This window comes from Dendropsophus ebraccatus, chromosome 8 (genome assembly GCF_027789765.1).
Source record: "Dendropsophus ebraccatus isolate aDenEbr1 chromosome 8, aDenEbr1.pat, whole genome shotgun sequence".
NCBI lineage: Eukaryota > Metazoa > Chordata > Amphibia > Anura > Hylidae > Dendropsophus > Dendropsophus ebraccatus.
In genome coordinates, this window is record NC_091461.1 from 31136834 (window position 1) to 31157631 (window position 20798).

Consider the following 20798-nt stretch of genomic DNA (forward strand, 5'->3'; position numbering starts at 1 on the left):
ACCTGAGCATGCGTGAGAAAAATGATAGTGAAACCTACGCACACTGGGGTTCGGACGAACCTGAGCATGCGTGAGAAAAATGATAGTGAAACTTACGCACACTGGGGTTCGGACGAACCTGAGCATGCGTGAGTTGTGCTAGTCTCTAATTACAGCCCTTACCACTTCAGGGGCTTGGGACACCACTTTGACACTTTGTACAGGAGAAGAAAAGCATTTTACTACATTTTAGAAGCACAGATATATAAACGTTTTGAAGGTACCATGTGTCTCATTGCTCTGACAGCTATATACTGTAGCAATGTAGCATGTAGTTCACTACATGAACTTTTCACACCTTGGAAAGTACAACATCCCATTTGTTTTTAAAGACATTCTTTAGAACTTTGAGCACAATTAGGGAAGTATTACAAAAACCACAAGACAGAGGACTTGGCACATTATAGGTCTTATATTCGCAGATACATACTTTGCTTTGTACTTCCCAGGGCTTAGTAATGGCGGACAAGTCACATCCTGTCATCATCATGGCCCTATTGTGATAAAAACAGTTTCTGGGGATTAATACTATAGTATAGTGTCAGTATAACAACAGCGGACAAAGTCAAGGACAAAGACGTGTCATTGTATCTGGACGTTATTTACTAGATATGCCATAAAACAGGTGATCACCGAGGATCTGGCTACTGGTTCCTTCAATCTTGGGAACCACTAAAGATCCAAGTTTCCATACGCCTACGTACGTAGTACAAATGATTTTAAGTAACTCTGTAATAGGTTCTATTAGACATAAAGCCTCTTTCTGTACTCAAAAAGACCCCCCCCTTATCTGTTCATTATCAGGCAAAGTTGTTTGTTAGGACTCGGCCCGAGCGTTTGGCTCGGCGTCCTTGGCAGCCAGACTTCTTCTCATGTTTTGCTCTGCTGTGCTATTCCGTATTGTAGCTGTGGCCAGTGTTCTCTCCCTGACATAAGGTGTATTGTGCTCACTGATTGTTGACTGACAGCTGGCACACCAGTCAGCTGTTGGTATCTGGGCAGGACCTGGAGCCTCAGCCCCAATCACGCCTGTGGCTGAGACTCCAGGTCCCATAAGTATCCTCCCCTGTCTCATGTTCCTTGCCTGTGATAGTCCCTAGTTTGACTAGTGTTACTTGACCTAGCGTTTTCCTGCATTTGTATTCTGGTTACCTGACCTGCTATTAACCCTTTGACTACCCCTTTGGATACAATTTTGTTCTTTGCTGCTTGGTTGGTTTCTGACTTGGACTTCTAACTCTCCCTTCATTGTGTTGTGTATTGTCTTGTTCTGTTCAGTGTTGCACTTAGTGAAATCAGGGACTGCGGTCCAGTTGTCTGTTGCTATTTAGAGCATCTGAAGCAAGTAGGTAGGGAGAGCGGGGCGGGTGCCAGCTTCAGGGCTCACCTGTCCTTGTGTCTCCCTGTCCCTATCCTAATAATAGTCTTCATTACAGGGAAGCAAAGTGAAGAGGGGTTTGGCATAGTCCATTATAACCTATGGAGGGGGAGGAGTCGAGAAGGGATAAGTGAGCAGGAATGGGGAGACAAGCAGCTGTACAGTTTAGAGACTGGGCACATAAAACGCTGGATTCATAGGGAAACTTGGTGAGAGAAGATTGCAGTGTTTTGCAGGGCTGCCTTTTCTCCTCTCCATGCCTCTTCTGAATTGGGAGGGGGAGGTAGGAAAACAGCTTTTTGAGTACAGAAGGAAACTCTTTGCTTAATACAACCTATTACAGAGTTTCTTAAAATTGCTTGTACTATTGATAGTTTTCTGAAAGGTGACATTAAAATGACAGTTACACTGTTCCTGTCAGTCATAAAAAGGCAATTCATATTGAATGGGCTGGTGTATGCAAGGGATTTAAAGGGAGTGATAGCCTAGATGGTGCCATAAGTCCCACCAACTTAAGGCACATTGCACACAGGTCTTTACATTGTAAGCACCTCTGGTCTTGCATGAGCCTTCGGGTTGGCTGAATATCAAAGGTTACCCGGAGTCTGAGGATGAGTGTACCTTATGGCAGACATACCTCTCAACAGTCTAGGAGGTGGTGGTGAAAGGGGGCAAGCATCATGTTCCTCATAGTATCTGTGATTTAAGTTGGTGTCGGGGTCTACTAAAACTTTTGTTTTTTTAGAAAGTTTAGTGAGAGGTGATCTAAAGTAATTTTTACAATCTAAATGGCCTGTAAAAGTGACCCAAAAGAACCAATAGTAATGTACAATTACAAACACTCACATGATTATCTCCTTTTTTGTTGGGTCGGAGATAATATATTTGATCCTTTCCTCATCTGACTGCATTTGTTCCGTCATATCCACTATCTTCTGAAACATAGTCCTTTTCCTGTGTTAAACCAGATTGAGAAGGTGTCATTGTATTCAGCTAACACCTTAAGAACAAAACAACAAGTTTAAATACCACAAGCACCCTCTCAGTGTGTGTCAACATTTCTCGTGTATAGGCTTTTTTTTGCCATAGGTGTCTTTTTTTCTAAGAAAAATGGTATGCCCCTATACTGTAGCCCCACTCTATACCGTAGTTAGCCTCCATACTTTATACCCACCTACCCCTCTGTAGTTATTGCCCCATACTGTATACCTCCCTTCCCCCTCTGTAGTTGGCCCATGTACCCTGCATCCCCCCTATATTCAGTGTCCCCTGTGCATCCTCTTACCCCTCCTGCCTCCCCTGCAGCTTGTGTTGAGCAGGTGGGGGCGGAGCATAACATGTCTGGGTCTGATTGGCTGAGGCTTAGCCACTCAGCGTCAGGGATCGCGTCAGTTGACTGTAACTAGGGCTTATATTTGGAATGGGGGGGGTACATTAATATTGCTACTGGACTTCTACTGCATGTACCTCCTACCGTTACCAGTGTAGCGGAGTGTATTCTGCAGCTTGAACATGCATGCTTGTAATGAGGACATTTTCCACTTTTTATACATGTTTTTGTAATGAGGACTGGCACAGAGTGAATAGGCAGTGGCGTAGCTACCATAGAGGCAGGGTAGTCAGTTGCTATGGGGCCCGTGCAGGAGGGGGGCACAGGGGAGAAGGGAAGCGTCTGTAATTCTACTTGACCCCTTATGTACTGCAGTGTGTAAGTGACTCAGTGTTTACTTACATGCAGCAACACAAAAAAAGGGTTAAGATGAAGACAAAGAGATCTCCTCTGATAACCCCAGACCTCTGTTTTCCAGCTGCGCCATCAAGTAGGAAAATGTGCAGGGCTCCGTGCAGAGGTCAGGGGTTATCAGTGTACCAGCAGTTAAGCAGATATCTCCTTGTCTTCTGAACATTGGGTCACTTTACACACTGCAATACATAAGGGGTTAAGCAGAAGGTAGTCTGCTCCTACACCTATGTATTTAACCATAAGGGCTCCTAATGGGACATTATAGGTAAAAACTGTGGACTGTCCTAGCAAACAGCCATTGGCTCTCTGCTCTGCTGCAGCCAGGATTCTGCCTCTGGCCACAAGTGATTTTATTTTGTGGCCACATTACAGAGCATACACTGTGTGTGTGTTATATATATATATATATATATATATATATATATATATATATATATATATATGTGTGTGTATAATATACAGTGCTTTGTGTTGTGCGCAGGGGAGGGGGGGGCCTGTGAATCCTAGCTACGACCCTGTGAATAGGCATCATCTGTGCTACCTCCATATACACAGCACAGGGGCATCTGCACGGTACCTACCAAATACAGTCTAGGAGGAATATGGGGCAGTTGGTCTTAAATGAAACCTGTTCATACTCTTATTAGGTCTAATGACTAGCACAAACTGGTCAGGATTACAAAGAGATTATACAGACCAGGATTAACACAGATTAACATAGTTATCTGAATCACTCTCTACTTACTCTTTCTATGCAGGGCAACCATTAGGTCAGTAAGGTGGTTGTGTAGTCACACTCTTCTGTCAGTTGCTACCATCCTGTTTGGACAGTAGTTATTAAAAAATGTATGACCAGAGTCAGCCTCCTTTACACTCTTCTAGTTCATAGCTAAAGGGTTAAAAGTTATGGGCATCTTTAAATGTTGCATTGTACCTATTCTGGTGGAAAACATTTTCCCTATTGGTCTTTATTAAAAATTTGCCCCAGTTTATCTGCAGTAGCCTGCATGTTCTTACTCTAATTCCTTTAGAGTGTGAAAACATAGTAAAATAAGAACAATGCAATATTAAAATGCATGTTAAGGTATCCATAGACGAATCTAACCTGCTGATAGCTCCCTAAAGCAAAGGAGACACAGAGAATAAAAGTATGTCTCTTACCTTCATCCTTGGCTCAGTTCCCATCTGGTAAGACCGTTAGGAGCACTGCCCCCATAGCAACAATCCGGCCCCAGCTGGTCCACTCCATTGATGATCATTAGGGACTTATCGGCACTATGGGGTCAGGCCAGTGCTCCAAACGGTCCTACCTGACCGTCGAGTAAACAACTAAGTGCACAGGAATGGCGGTAAGGATGAGGGTAAGAGACATACCTTCATCCTCGGCATATCCTGATTCGTGTTCCCTTTTAAGGCCATGTTCACACAATGGCCGTGATTTCTGCTAAACATACATTGTATTTGAATGAATGGATGGAATCCTGGCCCGCATCCGAATTCACCAGAAATTAAGATCATCCAGCCGTCCGGGATGATCTTCAGTAAGACCGGGTCAAAGAACGGTCGGTGTTATATGCAATGTGAAGGTAGCCTAACACTGCATGCATTCATATTCATACATAGATTGCCCAGTAAACCACTTGTTACTTAAGGTGTTATATAAGTAACTTCATGTGTAACCATGCCGGCAATCAGCCAGTTGGCATGTGGTAGCTGGCATTATCCCGCGGCACACTGTCACGCACTCACTTGAAGTACAGAGCCAGGTCGGTTGCTATGATCGCCACTTCAAACAAATGAATCACATTTTCGAACTGCCTCTTGTTTAGATTCTGGAAAATGTTTAAACTCTGAAAGATAAAAAGTTTGTGTTATCGCTGCTTCAGGGGGCAACGGCATTGCCCAGACCCAACTACTGTCCTTGGGGATTTTTTTTTTTAAGCATGTTATGTAAAATTTATGTTTTTTTAAAAACTTATAGGTGATTGATACAGCCAATACTAAAGCCGAGATGAAGAAAAAGAAACTACACAACCTAATGGTAATATAATCCTGCAATATCCTGTCACTGCTAGGGGCAAAATTCTGTGGTCTCTTTGACCTATCAAGGCATGAACTCCTCCAGACCTCTGAAGGTGTCCTGAGAAGTGTTGAGGGAACTTGCTGAACTGTTGGGGTTCAGCAACGTTCTCCGAACCCGAACACTTGGCGTTTGACTCCCGGTGGCTGGAAATGCCATAGGCTGTATCCATGTTGTCCAGGACTCCTAAGGGTGGCATTCAACTTCTCCAGCTGTCAGGATTCAAATGTCAAGCGTTTGGGTTCAGAGAATGTTGCTGAACTCGACCAGTTCGGCAAGTCCAGTCAACACTAGTCCTGAGATATCTGGTACCAAAACATGGCCAGCTTTATATCCTTTGAGTCCATTCAATTGTGAGCTGGGGTCTCAGTGACATCCCACAAATACCCAAGCATATTGAGATCCATGGAATTTGAAGGCCTCGATCTCTTCATCTTTCTATCGTTCTATTTCACGAAAATGTGATTCATCAGACTAGCCCACCTTCTCCCTCCATGGTCCTGTTCTGATGTTACTGTGACTATTGTAGCCACTTTCAGTCTACAAGACAGGAGTCATTAGGCGCCATGACCATTGTGCATCCTTGCAGCCCCTTATATGTCATACTGTGATGTTCTGTGACCTTTCGATCAATGCTAGTACAAATCTTTTCAGCAAATTGCGTTTAGATCTTTTTACTTGGACCAATCCACTCCTGGTTATAGAGCCTTTACATGATCAGCTGCAGACTGCTTGAGCCACTGGATCATTCATGCAGCTCTTCATCATGGTTGTCCTCACATCTCCTGTTTACCCCAGGCGACATGCGGCCGATGCAGCTTATATATTCGCACGAAGAATCCAATCAGGCAACAAACCAACCCTGGGAATAAGTCTTCCTACAAATGCTTATTTGCCCTTGAGCGCCCATTACCATGTCACAGGCTCAATGGTCATCCGTCTTCGGAACACTTTTGGTAGATACTAACTACTGGTTACCAAGAACACTTTTCAAGACCCACCATTTTGAAGCTACTCTGACCAACTCTTTTAGCCATTACAGTTGGGTCCTTGCCAAATCTTACCCGTATTTCCTGCTTCCAACAAATCAACCTCAAGAACTGACTGTTCACTTGGTGCCTAATATATCACACCTGATAGGTGGCAATTGTAAGCATAAAATAGTTAATTAACATATTTTAAGGTCTAGCAAATGTAGTTAGCCATGATGCATACAATACTGTGTACATTGCTGCCCAATGAAATGAGCGATAATGCATGCATGTATTGACACTTGTCTAGACCTCACCTGCCCGGTATCTAGATGTTGAAATGTATCTGTATACCACATGGGTTACATATTTCCCTACAATAGGACACTACAGGTGACATTCACCAATGTTAGCCTTTAGAGTGAGATACATCAGAATCAAGTGGTGTGGCAATTGGTGTGGCATACTTTGATGCATAAAGGTCCTGACATCCAGTGACTTGCACACTTCTGCTCACCAATATGGCAATTACCAGATTTATAAGTCTGACCAGACTACTTGTTTCTGGGAGATGAAAGAGGATGAACCTTTATTGAAAATTTAGACATATGACAAGACATCCTTACCTCATCTTCCAGCAAGGTTTTACTAAACTCTAAGTGATGTCGCTCCAAGATAGAGGACCCATGAAGCTTTGCGAGGGGAGCCTGAGATCTGTAAACAAGACGAAAGGTCTTCAGTGTATTATAAGTTACCACATGATAGGTATTTAACTCGTAGTAGAAGTCATAGAGATCACGGCACTTACTTCATTTGGTACAGATTATTGGTTCCTCTATGGTCGATATCATGGCAGAAAGCAGCAGCTACCATGGCAAAGGCCTCCAGGTCAGAATAATATTTCTTGAGCTTACCTGTCTTTTGAAAATGAATGGATTTTCATTAAAGTCACCAGAATGCTGGGTTTTGTATATATTATTTCTGTCATACATGTAATATGGATTAATAATATGTTACAATCCCCCAGACTTTCTTGTCCTCCCCATCCAGTTCTCCTAGAGTACGTCATTTACTGGCATAATCTACATCTGGGATGTCAAATTCTCTACCACGAGTTTGATACCTGTGAGCTACATGTTGACAGATTAACATACTGACATGCCACTTGACGGGGAAATGGCCCGGTCCGGCAGCCAGCGCATCCGGAATTCTGGCCACATTCCAGATTCTCATTCGGAGCTGTCCGGAATTCTGGATGTTCCTATAGTGTTCTTTGGAGGCAACCGTGACGTAATTCCAGGCAAAAAAATGACATTTACTCTAATGTCCGGACCTATTTTCCGACAAGGACAACTTTCAGCGAAAATCCTGAAAGGTGTCCGTGCACAATCAGGTCAGGAAATCTGGAAATTTAGATAAATTTTCTGATGTGTCCATGGATCCTCAGAAATCAGCGAATCACAACTATAATAGTCAAGTGTAAATGGACCTATAATGGGGTATATTCAGTATTAATGCATAGGGCAGTGTGAGCTGTATATACGACCCTGGTCAAGACTACAAGGGTCCTATTAGACATATCTGATCGTTTTACAAACACATATGGTGAGATGGCCACAATAACTGAAACATTACATACCATTAGCAGGGTGAACATTGTCTGTCCCACGTTAAATCCATGTCGCCAGTTGTGATAGGTGATATCCCGGTAGCCCTTTCTCACTGTATACATCCATTTGGTCATAACCTAGGAGGGAAGTTATATTTATTATATGAATATTTACCTAGATTTTATATATGGATCCCCAGGTATACTACTTATAATCCAAATCATGTTGTGAAAGTGGTCTACAATTTAGTAAGGAAATATTATACGCACTGAAGCTGGCAGAATTCATGGGGAATACCAAATCAATAGCCAAACATATGAACTTCTAGACAGGTTGCAATGTGACCTGAATTAAAGGGCCTTGGTTCATTCATCAATGCATGGAAACAGAGACTAAAGACCTTTTCTGATATAGTCACATAGGGCAGATATCTGTAGAAAATCCGATCTTATAATAATAACTTCTATGCAAACTTCTGTGCAAATCTATATGTCTCCATGGTAACAGACTACACTGTTCTGTCGTCTGGCCCTGCACTTTTATTAGGAGTTGTGGGTCAGATGGGAGGCAATAGGAGTTCGGGTTCAGACTACACAGGGTTTGTTGTTGCTCTGTAGACCTGGGATATATACCTGTATACCAGCTATAGACACAACATAATAGGATATATTGATATTAGACTATTTGTAAAGTTTCCGCATTAAAATTGCCAGTGAAGTTGGATGTGCTCTTTCTTTATTCGGAAAAAGATTAGTCTGCTTTTCCAGGTTCCCATTTCTGTAGGATATGTTTAGAATCTATGCAAACTCTTGTTTTTGGCTGTGTACATAGACATTAGGCAGAAAGCCCAGGAGCAGGGATAAAGCCACATCCCAGGGCTTGCACAAAGCGGATTATTTGGATCACAGAGCTGCCGATCCCTGTCCTCCAGCCATTCATTTCATTTGAGAATAGATTTGGCCTGTCATCGAATCGAGTTTGGCATTTCTTCATCTCCATCTCCATTCAATGTAAATTAAAACAAGGAGCAGCACATAGTTACAGTGGTGTTCTGGGACTGTAATATTGATGGCCTATTATTAGAATATGCCAGCACTAACTGGTTGGTGGGGGCCTGACATTTGGCAAACACACACCGATTAGATAAATGAAGGAGTAGTGACCCTACAGAAAGTGTTGAATCCCCTTCATTGTTTACCTTGGCACAGCACCATACATTGGGTTGTGCCTGATCAGCAGAAGTGCCAGCAGTAAGGGCCCTATTCCACAGGAACGATAATCGGCCCGATTCGGCCGATTATCACTCGGTGGAATAGAGAGAACGATCAACCGATGATCGTGTCATCGGCTGATCGTTCATTTAGGGCCAGACCTAAAATCATCGTTCCCCCACCGCGCATCGCTACGGTGGAATAGCGGTGCGTGGCGGGCGACCAACGATTTGAGAAGCAAAATACATTACCTGCAGGGCTTCTCCTCCGCTCTGTCTTTCTCCCCGGCTCTAGCTTCAGAATGGCCTGTCAGCCGCCGCAGCCTGTGATTGGCTGAGTGGCCTGTCAGCTGACATTCTGAAGCTAGAGTGCGCGGGACCCAGGGAGGAAGACAGAGCGGAGGAGAAGAGCTGACAGGTAGTGTATGCTGCAAGGACATCGGTTTACGATGTCACTGCAGCCCTCGCTCAACGATCATCGGGCCGTGGAATAGGCCCAGTAAACGAACGGCGATCTAGCAGATCGGCACTTGTTTACATCGTTCATCAGGCCCTGCTCGGCCCGTGGAATAGGACCCTAAGACCCCCACTGATCGGTTATTAAAGGAGAAGTCTGGGCACCAGTTTTTTTTCAAAACAGTCGAGGAGGGCATGACTGAAAATAGCAACAGGCACCTACCTCCCCAGCTCCAGCGCTGGTGTCCGCTGTCCCCCGCTCCGGTTACCATTCCCCAGGCATTCCAACTCTGAGTTGAGACCTGGAACCTGATGTGTCAGGCTGAGCCGGCCTGACACGTTACATCCCAGGTTCCTGCTCAGACTGGAAGCTTTCAAAGTCCAGGAACCGAAGTGGAGGACAGCGGATCCCAACGCTGGAGCCAGGGAGGTAAGTGCATAATGTTATGTTCAGCCACCTCAGCCACCTCCTCCATGGCTGTGCCCAGACTTCTCCTGCAAAACCCTTTAGGCTATGTTTAAACTTAATTTTCTATTAATCACAGCTGTTGTTGACGATTTGCAACAATGGCTGTGATTAATAGAAAATTTACATTGTGCTGCAGTCTATGGAATCATGGCCGGAGTGTATACACATAGTATACGCTCCAGCCAGGTTCCCTATTGGTCGCAACGAAAATTGACATGTCAGTTTTGTGCGGCCGCTATTCATTAAATAGCGGCCGCACAACCCTGACAGGTCACACAATGGAGAGTGCAGCTCCGGCCGCACGTTCCATTGTGTGCAATGGTGAATTGGCCCAATTCGATAGAAATGAAGTTTATCCCGGGCCGGTAATGCAGTACCGGGCAGGATAAACTTCACTGACACCGGCCATTCTGTTACATGATATACACAATTTTTCTGGCTGCCCTATTAGTGCAAAGTTACTCAACTAAGTCTCCACATTTATTTCAAAGCAGAGTAAGAGACAAGCTGCTTCTGACTCTTCTCTTAGCAACCCTAAGTAACAGAGAGTTGGGCATGTTTAAATCCAATGTATCTGATCCTTATTTATCAGTGGCATCAGTGGACATTCAGTATATTAGACAGTGGGATCATTAACCAGAATAGATTTAATGTGTGTAGCCATGATGGATACTTATGCACAGATTTTTTTTTTCAATTGTTACTTTGTTTCCTGGATAAAGCAACTTTCTAATTAGTTTTTGTTAAAACTTTCATACTGTTTAGCTGCTTCACATAGAAAAATAAGTCTTTCAGATTGACTTTCTGCTCTATGTGTTAGAGATAGCAGCAGTAAGAGGCTGGGGTTTACACACTAGCTCATATTGCAGACAGGGGATAGAGAAACCTTGGAGGACAGCTCATACAGGTTAGAGAGAGAAGAGAACAAATACAAGGAACTCTACAATACAGTTTTGAAAATGTCTTCTCCATGTCATATCTATAGTTAGAACCTCCAAAGTGTTTTACATACAAGTATGTTAGGCTTCACAAAACAAATGTAAAACTATATATAAATATAATAATAATAATAATATATCATTGCAATAAGGAAGCATTATCCTAGTCAGGCTGTTTACCTCTGCAGGCACCTTAAACTTGTCCACAGCATTTAGTTCTACAAACAGCCGTATGCCGCTCTTGATGAGATCGTGCTCGGACACCGGCAGGTCACTAAAGTGGAACTCATATAGTTCCAGCGCCGCCGGGTCTGGCAACTCTTCTTTCTGTTCAAAGGAAGATAAACATTTATGAGCAGATGGATCTTATTAGTCGGGTCTAAGACTTTCCTTAACTTGTGGATTTGTTTTACAAAGGTGTGCCACTGCTTTTATAAGCTATTTCATAGAACAGCACAGAAAAAAAGGGATCAACATAGGCCTTATGGTGAAGACTGGGACCATTATATTACTGTCAGGACTGAATTATACACAGTATTTTTGTTTATAGAAATAAATAAATGATGCATTAATAATAAATAATAAATTATTAATAATAAATAAAATTTCCTCAAAGTGACATTCTAAAGATTTTGTCAAGATTTAACTACGGCCTGTTCACATCTGTATTGTTTTCTTTAAGTTTTCCATTGCTCCTTGAACTTGGCAGCAAGTGTTTAATTTCCTTGCAGCTCCACCACAGGAGAAGTGGAGAATTATACTTTTTCCCTTGAAATCCATACTATGCAGGACCTCCAGATTAAAGGGGTTATCCAGGGCTACAAAAACATGGCCACTTTTCCCCCTCTCTTGTCTCCAGATTGGGTTGGGTTTAAAACTCAGCTCCATTGAAGTAAATGGAGCTTAATTGCAAACCACACCTGAACTGGAGACAAGAGTGGGGGAAAAGTGGCCATGTTTCTGTAGCGCTTGATAACCCCTGTAAGAGATGTTGTTAGTAGAATTGAACGCAACTCAAGAATCATTGTGTCTGATCATTCGGCATTTGGCTGGATCCATGCTTTCCCAGAATCCCTAGGGCTGCATCCAAATTTTTTAGCCACCGATATGCAAATAACGAAGGATCAGATTGCATGCCCGTGTTCCACTTATCTCTAGTTGTTAGCAGTCTCCCTCCCCTCTAGGTTAAAGAGGAGGGGCTTGAAAGACATGCCTAAAAGGTATTTAACATAGGTTTTCTAAACCAGATTAGTGGCTGTCCAGGCATGATGGGAATTGTAGTTTTGCAACAGCTGGAGGGCCGAAGGTTCCCCATCCCTGATATAGGGCCTCAGGGGCTCCCACTCCTGGCTCTCGGTCCTTAAATTATGGGTGATATTTGACTTATTTTTAACCACTTTATTTGATTACTGTGTCCATTACTTGGATTTTTGCACTTTGTACTTGTTTGCACATTAGACCTTTATAACATTTGTACATATAATCTTTGCACAACTTATTGCTATCTTAGGTGTAAGCTGTAGTAGGGAGTTGGCGTTCTAGGAAGATGAGGTATTGTGTCAACTCTCTTTGGGATTTTGATGATTTTTAGTTTTTTTTTAATAGAGGTAATTTACAAATTGGTATAACTTTCTGGAACCAGTTGGCACTTGCTGGAATACCCCTTTAAGAGTATTGTTTATTTTATATATTGTTTAAGTGCATCCTCTTATATAGATATACAATCTTTTCTTCTTGTCTTTGAAGACTAGATCAGTTGTGTGGGCTGGCTATTCGCTGGATTGTTTGTACAGGCCTTTGTGGCTACCAAACGTTGCCTTCACATCCCCTATTACATAGGGAAATGAACGGCCAATAGGTAATAATTATCGGCTTGTCATAACAGCCCGATCAGCCAATGAACAAGCTTTGCTCAATTGTTGGTTGAGCTCTAATACATTGGCCGATGCCTATTCAGCCAATAATCACTGAGGCCGGTTTTATATGGACATAATACTGCCATTGTATGATGGATCCAACACTGTGTTGTGGTTCTGTATAGAGTATAGAGACTCCATTTTTTTTGGTAGGGGGGGGGGGGAGGGTGATCTTAGCCCATATTTATTAATCGTTTAAAGTTTGGAAATCTTAGCACACACCATACTTAAAACATAAAAAATTCCCTGTTCACAGAATAGATGTGGTCTTACATTTTAGACAGATTTATTGACAGACAATCATACTTCTATTTATACACATGATCCCGATACAGATAAATGTACACTAGACACAGTACATCTACTGTCACCTACCAATATCTTCACAAGATCCTTTGGCTCACAGTCATCTACTTCTTTATTTAGTTTTTCTTTAGATTTCTAAAATAACAAAATTTTCTTGGTTAGACACTGGGGGGGGGGGGGAGATTTATCAAAAATGGTGTAAAAAGTGAAACTGGCTCAGTTGCCCCTAGCAACCAATCACATTCCACCTTTCATTCCTCACAGACTCTTTGAAAAATGAAAGGTTGCTAGGGGCAACTGAGCCAGTTTCACTTTACACCATGTTTGATAAATCTCCCCCTATATTTACATTTTGTCCAAACTAAAAAAAAACAGCCTTGAAACATTTACCAGAATGCTCTGCAGCTCCTGAGGCGTGCACTTCAGCTGGTACATCAGCATCTCCTGGGCAATGTCCTTTCGGTTTTCTAGCTTATTCATTTTGTCATATGTGTCAGTGTTCAGAACCGACCATCCCAAAAACTGAGTGAGGGTCTGGAACAAAAAAAGTGGTGTCAATGCTATGGAACAAGACAATATGGCATATATTACATCATCCCGGGTAGTTATCTCACTATAGATACTACTACAACTTTTTTGTGACTATGACCTCGGAATTGGTCAGTCTGAATTCATACAGTGTTGTCTAAGTCATATTCTGATTGAATATTACAATCACATGATTGGTTGACCAGTTTGGTGTGTTTTTCACTCCATAATCACTCAGTGGTTAGCAATGTTGCCTTGTAGCTTAAAGCGTAACTGTCATTTCAGGGTCATTTTTCTGAAAACATTAAATATCAACAGTACAAGCGATTTTAAGAAACTCTGTAATAGGTTTTATGTACTAAAAGAGTTTCCTTCTGTACTGAAAAAGCAATCTCCCAGCCTCCCCCCTCACATCAAATGAAGCAGGATTTCTGTCTCTATTATGTGGCTATGGAGAGGGGAGGGGCTGATAGGAGTGACTGAGCACGGAGCAGTCCTGCAAAGCACAACACCCTGCAATCTTCTCTCAGTAAGTTCATAGATAAGCACTGACCTTTCTGACACCTGAATCCTGCGGTTTAGGTGCCCAGACAGTCTACAAACAGCTGACCTTCATGTCACCTCTTCCTGCTCCCTCATCCCCCTCAGCCCCTCCTCCCTTCATAGGCTTACAATGGAGAGAGCAGAGCCCGTCTTCACTGGCTTCTCTGTAATAAAGACGTGTTTGCCTGATAATGCACAGATAAGAAGTCAGGGGGGAGGCTGGGAGATTGCTTCTTGAGTACAGAAGGAGGCTTTTTTGGCTGATGAAACCTATTACAGAGTTTCTTAAAATCGCTTATACTACTGATTTCTGCAGTAAAAAAAACATGACAGTTACGCTTTAAGGAATCTGGGTAGTGATGAGCGAATAGTGAAATATTCGAATATTCAATATTCGTACGAATATCTCCCGAATATTTTGAATATTCGATCGAATATTCGATCCCATTAAAGTCTATGGGAACAAATATTCGATTATTGAAAAACATCTATTCGACCACTTGGAGGTAAAAACCTGAAGCTGGGGGATTTGAACGCTTATCGAATATTTATTGAATATTCGGCGAACTATTCGATAATATTCAATAGATCGAATACCTTACTATTAGATATTCGATCGAACAGTATTCGCTCATCAATAAATCTGGGTTCAAATCCCACCAAAGAAAATATCTGAATGGACTTCATAAGTGCTCCCCAGGTTCGCTCTCATAACAAAAAAAATAAAATACTGATAGGTGAATTTAGATTGTTAGTCTAAAAAGAGAAAGGGACTGTACATACTGTCTGTTAAAAAAATCTGTATATTGGCACAATATAAATTTTTTTTTTTAAGAATTATAATAAAGAAACACGTAATGATAGAAATAAATTGTGGGCACTCACCATTACATTGACTTGCTTTATTTCTTCTTACAAAACATCAAAGTGGCAGGTTAAAAGCAGGAGACGCCATAGCCACGTGTGGGTATGGCATCTCCTGCTTTTAACCTGCCACTTTGATGTTTTGTAAGAAGAAATAAAGCAAGTCTATGTAATGGTGAGTGCCCACAATTTATTTCTATCATTGCGACTGTGAATAGATGAACTGTCCCACTCACTGTGAGAGCACCACCATAAGAGACCCTATATCTATTGCACCCTTGATGCACACACATACCAGTGGGCCCGGCCATATATTAAAGGGGTTGGCCACTTTATAGAAAATAGGTCAGAACAAAGCATTAGTAAGTGTACTCACTGTATATACTGACAGCAGCTCCCTGTGTACCTCCTAGAGCTAAAATCAGACTCCCCGTTACCAGGCTGGGCTGCCCTGCTCTGTTCTGTTTCTGTCCATAAGATGGCCGACATGGAGGAGCATCTGACCATGCCCTGTCCTCCATAGACATATACAGGCTCAGTGGTGGACACAGGGGGGGCGGGGAATGGTCACATGCCACTGACCATGGTCTATATTGCCACTGACCCTCTGTTACCTCTCTGACCTTCTCTTCCCTTCCTTCCCTCCCTCCACACTGTTATTGTTAAAATATGCAAAAGTCTACATTAAAACAATCAGGTCATAAGTTTCAGAACAGTAGCTTTCCAGCCAGGACCGCAACAAAGTGCCCTGGCCCTATATGGGCAAAGTTCTTGACAACCCTCCAACCCTCCCATACATAAAAAACGTCAAATCCTAATACTTTACTAATAATGGCCAGAATGATTTGGGGAGGTTGTTAGCTGACAAAAATATATAGCAAGCTCTGTAATATTTTTACATTACATTATTGTTGCATTACCCACAGGAGCGGTGGATTACCTAAGCCACATTTTGGCACTAATCTCCTTAGTCTTCACTCTTAACCTCCAAAAAGTAAAGTATGAACTTTCTCAGTAGGAGGGCAGAATGGGCACAGTCAAGGACAAAGAGTACGTTGGTCACCTAGAGAGTGGTCAGGAGGCAACAGGCCAGAAAGTAGCAGACTCAGGGGTCAGAATAGGGAGTAACATAATACTGTAGATGATAAATCCAAAGGGCGAGGCAGACCAGTAATCCAGAAACAATGCCGTAGCCAAGATCAGATTTGGAGTTAGAATCAGGAGTCAAGAAGAGAATAGAAATACAGCAGAACTATAGCTAGTCAAAGTAAAGTACCCTAACTGTTCACATAGGGGGCAGACCAAAGTCTCCTTTGGTAACCAGATCTCATGTCATCCAGAAGTATCAGTTCGCCCTGCAGCCCAATAAATGACAATTAGTGTAGTCATGGAAAGCTGCAGCCAGATTCTCCAGGGGTATCCAGTTGCCTTGCTGGAGCCATGGTCTCCGGCAGAGCCCCATTGTAGGAACCAGTTGAGGAGACTTAGTACCCTGCCCTGTCCTCTTCCACAGCACTCTGCCCTTTCTTCAAGTATAGTGATAAGTAGTGTTGAAGGGACTTGCTGAACTGTTCTGGTTTGGCAACGTTACCCGAGCACTTGGCATTTGACTCCTGGCATCTAAAGAAGTTGAATGCCACATTGCGGTTGCCAGGAAAACATGAATATCTATGACTCTCTAGGGCTACATGTAACTTCTCCAGACTCCAGGAGTTAAATGCCGAACGTTTGGTTTCAGAGAACGTTGATGAACTCGCATAGTTAATCCAGATGAACCCACAGATGAACCCACAAGTCTGCTCAATACTAGTGATTAGTTGTAGGGCCTATAACTATCCATATCAATCAATGTATCCATCTTACTTATCTAGTAGAGATGAGCGAACCTTGAGCATGCTCGAGTCCATCCGAACCCGAACTTTCGGCATTTGATTAGCGGTGGCTGCTGAACATGGATAAAGCCCTAAGGCTATGTGGAAAACATGGATATAGTCATTGGCTGTATCCATGTTTTCCAGACAACCTTAGAGCTTTATCCAACTTCAGCAGCCCCCGCTAATCAAATAGTTCGGGTTCGGATGGAAGCAAACCCGAACCCATTCGCTCATCTCTATTATCTATTTATCTAATGTAAATAGATATAATATAATGTATATAGACAGACACATAGACATAGAGAGTTTCCCTGTAGAAGAACGGCAGGGGTACTTTCTTACTTCAGTGATTTGTTCATCATACTCATCGAATGGCTTCCCGTCCTTCCTGTTGTAGAATGTAGCCACGCCCACAATCTCCTCCTTTTTGTTCACAATGGGCAGGGACAAGACATTTTTAATGCACCATCCCGTCTCATCCACCGGATCTTTCTGAAAAGACAAAGCAGACCGACCATTTATTGTTCCGACACGTACATGCTCTGTAGAGCTCTACAGGAAGAACAGATGCTGAAAATACAAAATATAACCTAAGTCATGGTAAAATGTAATTTAGTACAACCAATCAGAAATTAGCAACATATAACACACAATAAATCTACATGCCAATTCTCTTACCTGAAATTTAAAGTAATCATCTGCGGACGCATTCATCATGTTGCAAATCTGAGTCGTGGAAAAAATAACATAAAGTAAGTGATCATGTTGGGAATTGGTATAACAGGCTAGATGTATTGCTTATCAAGTCCTACATGTAAATTTGATTGATATTAAGAAGAAGACTATCATAAGGCCACTTGAACTTGCTGATAGGGATGCAGATGTTTTTGCTTAACCCCTTAAGGCCAATTTTTATTTTTTCACTTTTGTTTCTTTCTCCTTGTTTAAAAGGCCAAAGAACTTTCATTTTTTCATCTACAGACCCATATGTTCTTTCTAACTACATGCTTAATTTTTTAATAAAAAATACAGTGAAACAAAAAAAAATAATTATTAGGTGGGGTGAAATTAAAAAAAAAAAGGTATTTTTCAAATTTCAGGTGGATTTTGTCTATACGCCATTTGCCATGTGATTAAACTGACATGTTATCTATGTTCCTTGAGTCAGGATGATTACAACAATATATAACTTTATTATTTGATTGATATTAGAAGAAGACTATCATAAGGCCACCTCAACTTGCTGATAGGGATGCAGATTTTTTTGCTTAACCCCTTAAGGCCAATTTTTATTTTTGCACTTTTGTTTCTTTCTCCTTGTTTAAAAGGCCAAAGCACTTTCATTTTTTTCACCTACAGACCCATATGTTCTTTGTATCTACATGCTTAATTTTTTAATAAAATATACAGTGAAACCGGAAAAAAATTATTAGGGGGGTGAAATAGAAAAAAAAAAGGTATTTTTTTTAAATTTCAGGTGGATTTTGTCTATATGCCATTTGCCATGTGATTAAACTGACATGTTATCTACAGTATGTTTCTTGAGTCAGGATGATTACAACAATATATAACTTTTATTTTATTTTACTACTTAAAGAAAAATTACTTTTTGAAAATGTTTTAATCTGCTTAAAATTGCTCTCTTCTGATCCTTATAACATTTTTATTTTTTGCTCTATGAGGCTATTTGAGGGCTCAATTTTTTGTGCCATAATCTGTAGATTTATTTGGTACCACACTTGCATATATGCGACTTTTTGATCATTTTTTATGGATGTGATGTAACACAAATTCCGAAGTTTTGCACTTTAGTGGGTTTTTGCACTTACGCTATTTACTGTGCAAGATCAATAATGTGATAATTTATTGGCCAATTTAATCGGCAATAACAAATATGTTTATTATTGTTTTGTTTATATTTTTTTATTTACAAAGATAGGAAAAGTGGGGTGATTTAAACTTTTAATATGGGAAGGGTTTTGACTTTTAATACACTGATTGCTCATAGGCATGAATGCAGTACCTATGAACTGCATTGATCCATAAAATCCACTCAATTGCTTGAGCCTGTCTCCAGACAGCCTGAAGCAGTTGCCGATGTTTGGCAGCCTGGGAGGCCTTGTAGAGGCCTTGGGCTTCACTGACCAGTAAGGTTGTGAGGTCGTGGGGAGCCAATCTGGCCACCGGTTCACCAATGCAGGCATGCTATCAGTTTTGACAGCAGCATCTAAAGGGTTAAATAACCCGAATTTGTGATTTATGTAGCTACAGTCTATGTAACAACCTTATATAGACTAAACCTACAACCTGCCAATATTAGTAATATTCTAGAATATAATATAAAGGCAACTTACAAATCCATTTTCAGCAACGTAGGTGGGCAGTCCACTCACAAGAGACCAATGATCCTCAGGGGGAGTCCTTTATTGACAAAACAATACGTAAGGGGGTTAGGGGGAGGACTGAAACAACAGTAACCATTGTGGTACAAGGGGGTAATGTCTTACGGGATGACTTTGATTTCTTCTTTTCCATGTAAAATATAATCAATAATCTTGTAAAAATTTACTTCCTGATCGAGAAAGAGAAAGAGCAGTTCAGTTTTGCTCAGGACAATTTTTAAGACAATAAATGTAACAGTGTCTGTTCCTTTATGTCACATGATGAATATTCTGCACCAGGGGCTTCCCAGCGTGGCAGGAGGAAGCAGAGATCACTAGGTGACCATAGTGTGTCCAAGTATGGAACTCAAGCATCATAAAGGGGTTTTCTGGGACCTGGATAATAATGTTCTACCCTTAGGTTATGTTCACACTACGTAAGTACCAAAGTAATCACGGACGTTGCGACAACGGCAGTGATTTCTACATAGTACTGCACCTGAGGGAATCCCGGCTGGATGTGTATGTGTATACACATAGAGAGAAATTTATCAAACATGATGTAAAGTGAAACTGGCTCAGTTGCCCCTAGCAACCAATCAGATTCCACCTTTAGGCTCGGTTCACACGTTGTAACAGTGCGGCTGTATTTGCGGCTGTAATTGTGCGGCAGTATTTTTGGTGGTTCGTGTGTATGCTTGGAAGTATAGGATATGCGGCTGCACAGTGCACACTATGTCTGAATCTACGGCCCTATCGTAAACGGACCCGTAAAAAATTAACAAGACCATTGTTTGCGGCTGAACATGCGGCCGTGGATTGACAGGCGGTCCGTACGGAGTACTTCAAAAATAGCCGGCAATGATGCCGAATGCCGATGCCTCTAATAGTTAATATATTAAATTACTAAAACACATTTTCGTTGTAATAAAGACACTTTCGTTGGTCAATAATTTATTTCTAACGAATCCATCATTTTGCAATTAAATATACTGTTAAAATAAATAGATATATAAATAAATGTATATTTATCTATATATTTATTTTTTGACAGTATATTGAATTGCACAATGATGGATTCGTTAGAATTAAATTATTGACCAACGAAACAGAATTTATTTCCACGAAAATGTGTTTTATTCATTAAATATTAATTAGTACAGGAAGCTCTATAAGCCGTTAATTCATATTCCCGGCAATAGAGCATTCTGTACTAATCATCACTTTACTTTAATTAAAACATCAAATGTTTCTTCTAATTATGTTATGACAATAGCATTATTAGAAGAAACATTTAGAATTATATGTGCGCTCAGCTGATTGGCTGATCGGCTCAGCGCACATATAATGAGCCGGTCCGCAGCACAGTGACTTCATTGTGCTGCGGACCAGCGAAGAGACAACATCGGGACATCGGATGGTGAGTATAGAGCTCTCCCCACCCCCTCCCCGACACTGCACCCCTCCCAGCAAGGAAGGGGGGGTCAGTTA

At 41.6% G+C, this 20798-nt stretch overlaps 1 protein-coding gene across 4 annotated transcripts in view; it reads right to left on the bottom strand.

The window, feature by feature from the left end:
• The window catches only part of PDE6C (phosphodiesterase 6C), a 49619-nt gene that overhangs the window by 8653 nt on the left and 20168 nt on the right, over positions 1 to 20798 (bottom strand). For all 4 annotated transcript variants that reach the window (XM_069978988.1, XM_069978989.1, XM_069978990.1 and 1 more), the window contains 13 exons: positions 19434 to 19498; positions 19281 to 19347; positions 17605 to 17652; positions 17269 to 17418; positions 13508 to 13651; positions 13187 to 13252; positions 11076 to 11222; positions 7852 to 7959; positions 7021 to 7130; positions 6839 to 6926; positions 4911 to 5011; positions 2264 to 2371; positions 470 to 533 (listed from right to left, as the gene is read on the bottom strand). In XM_069978988.1, the coding sequence (XP_069835089.1) occupies positions 470 to 533; positions 2264 to 2371; positions 4911 to 5011; positions 6839 to 6926; positions 7021 to 7130; positions 7852 to 7959; positions 11076 to 11222; positions 13187 to 13252; positions 13508 to 13651; positions 17269 to 17418; positions 17605 to 17652; positions 19281 to 19347; positions 19434 to 19498 (1266 nt within the window). The remainder of the gene's footprint in view (positions 1 to 469; positions 534 to 2263; positions 2372 to 4910; positions 5012 to 6838; positions 6927 to 7020; positions 7131 to 7851; positions 7960 to 11075; positions 11223 to 13186; positions 13253 to 13507; positions 13652 to 17268; positions 17419 to 17604; positions 17653 to 19280; positions 19348 to 19433; positions 19499 to 20798) is intronic.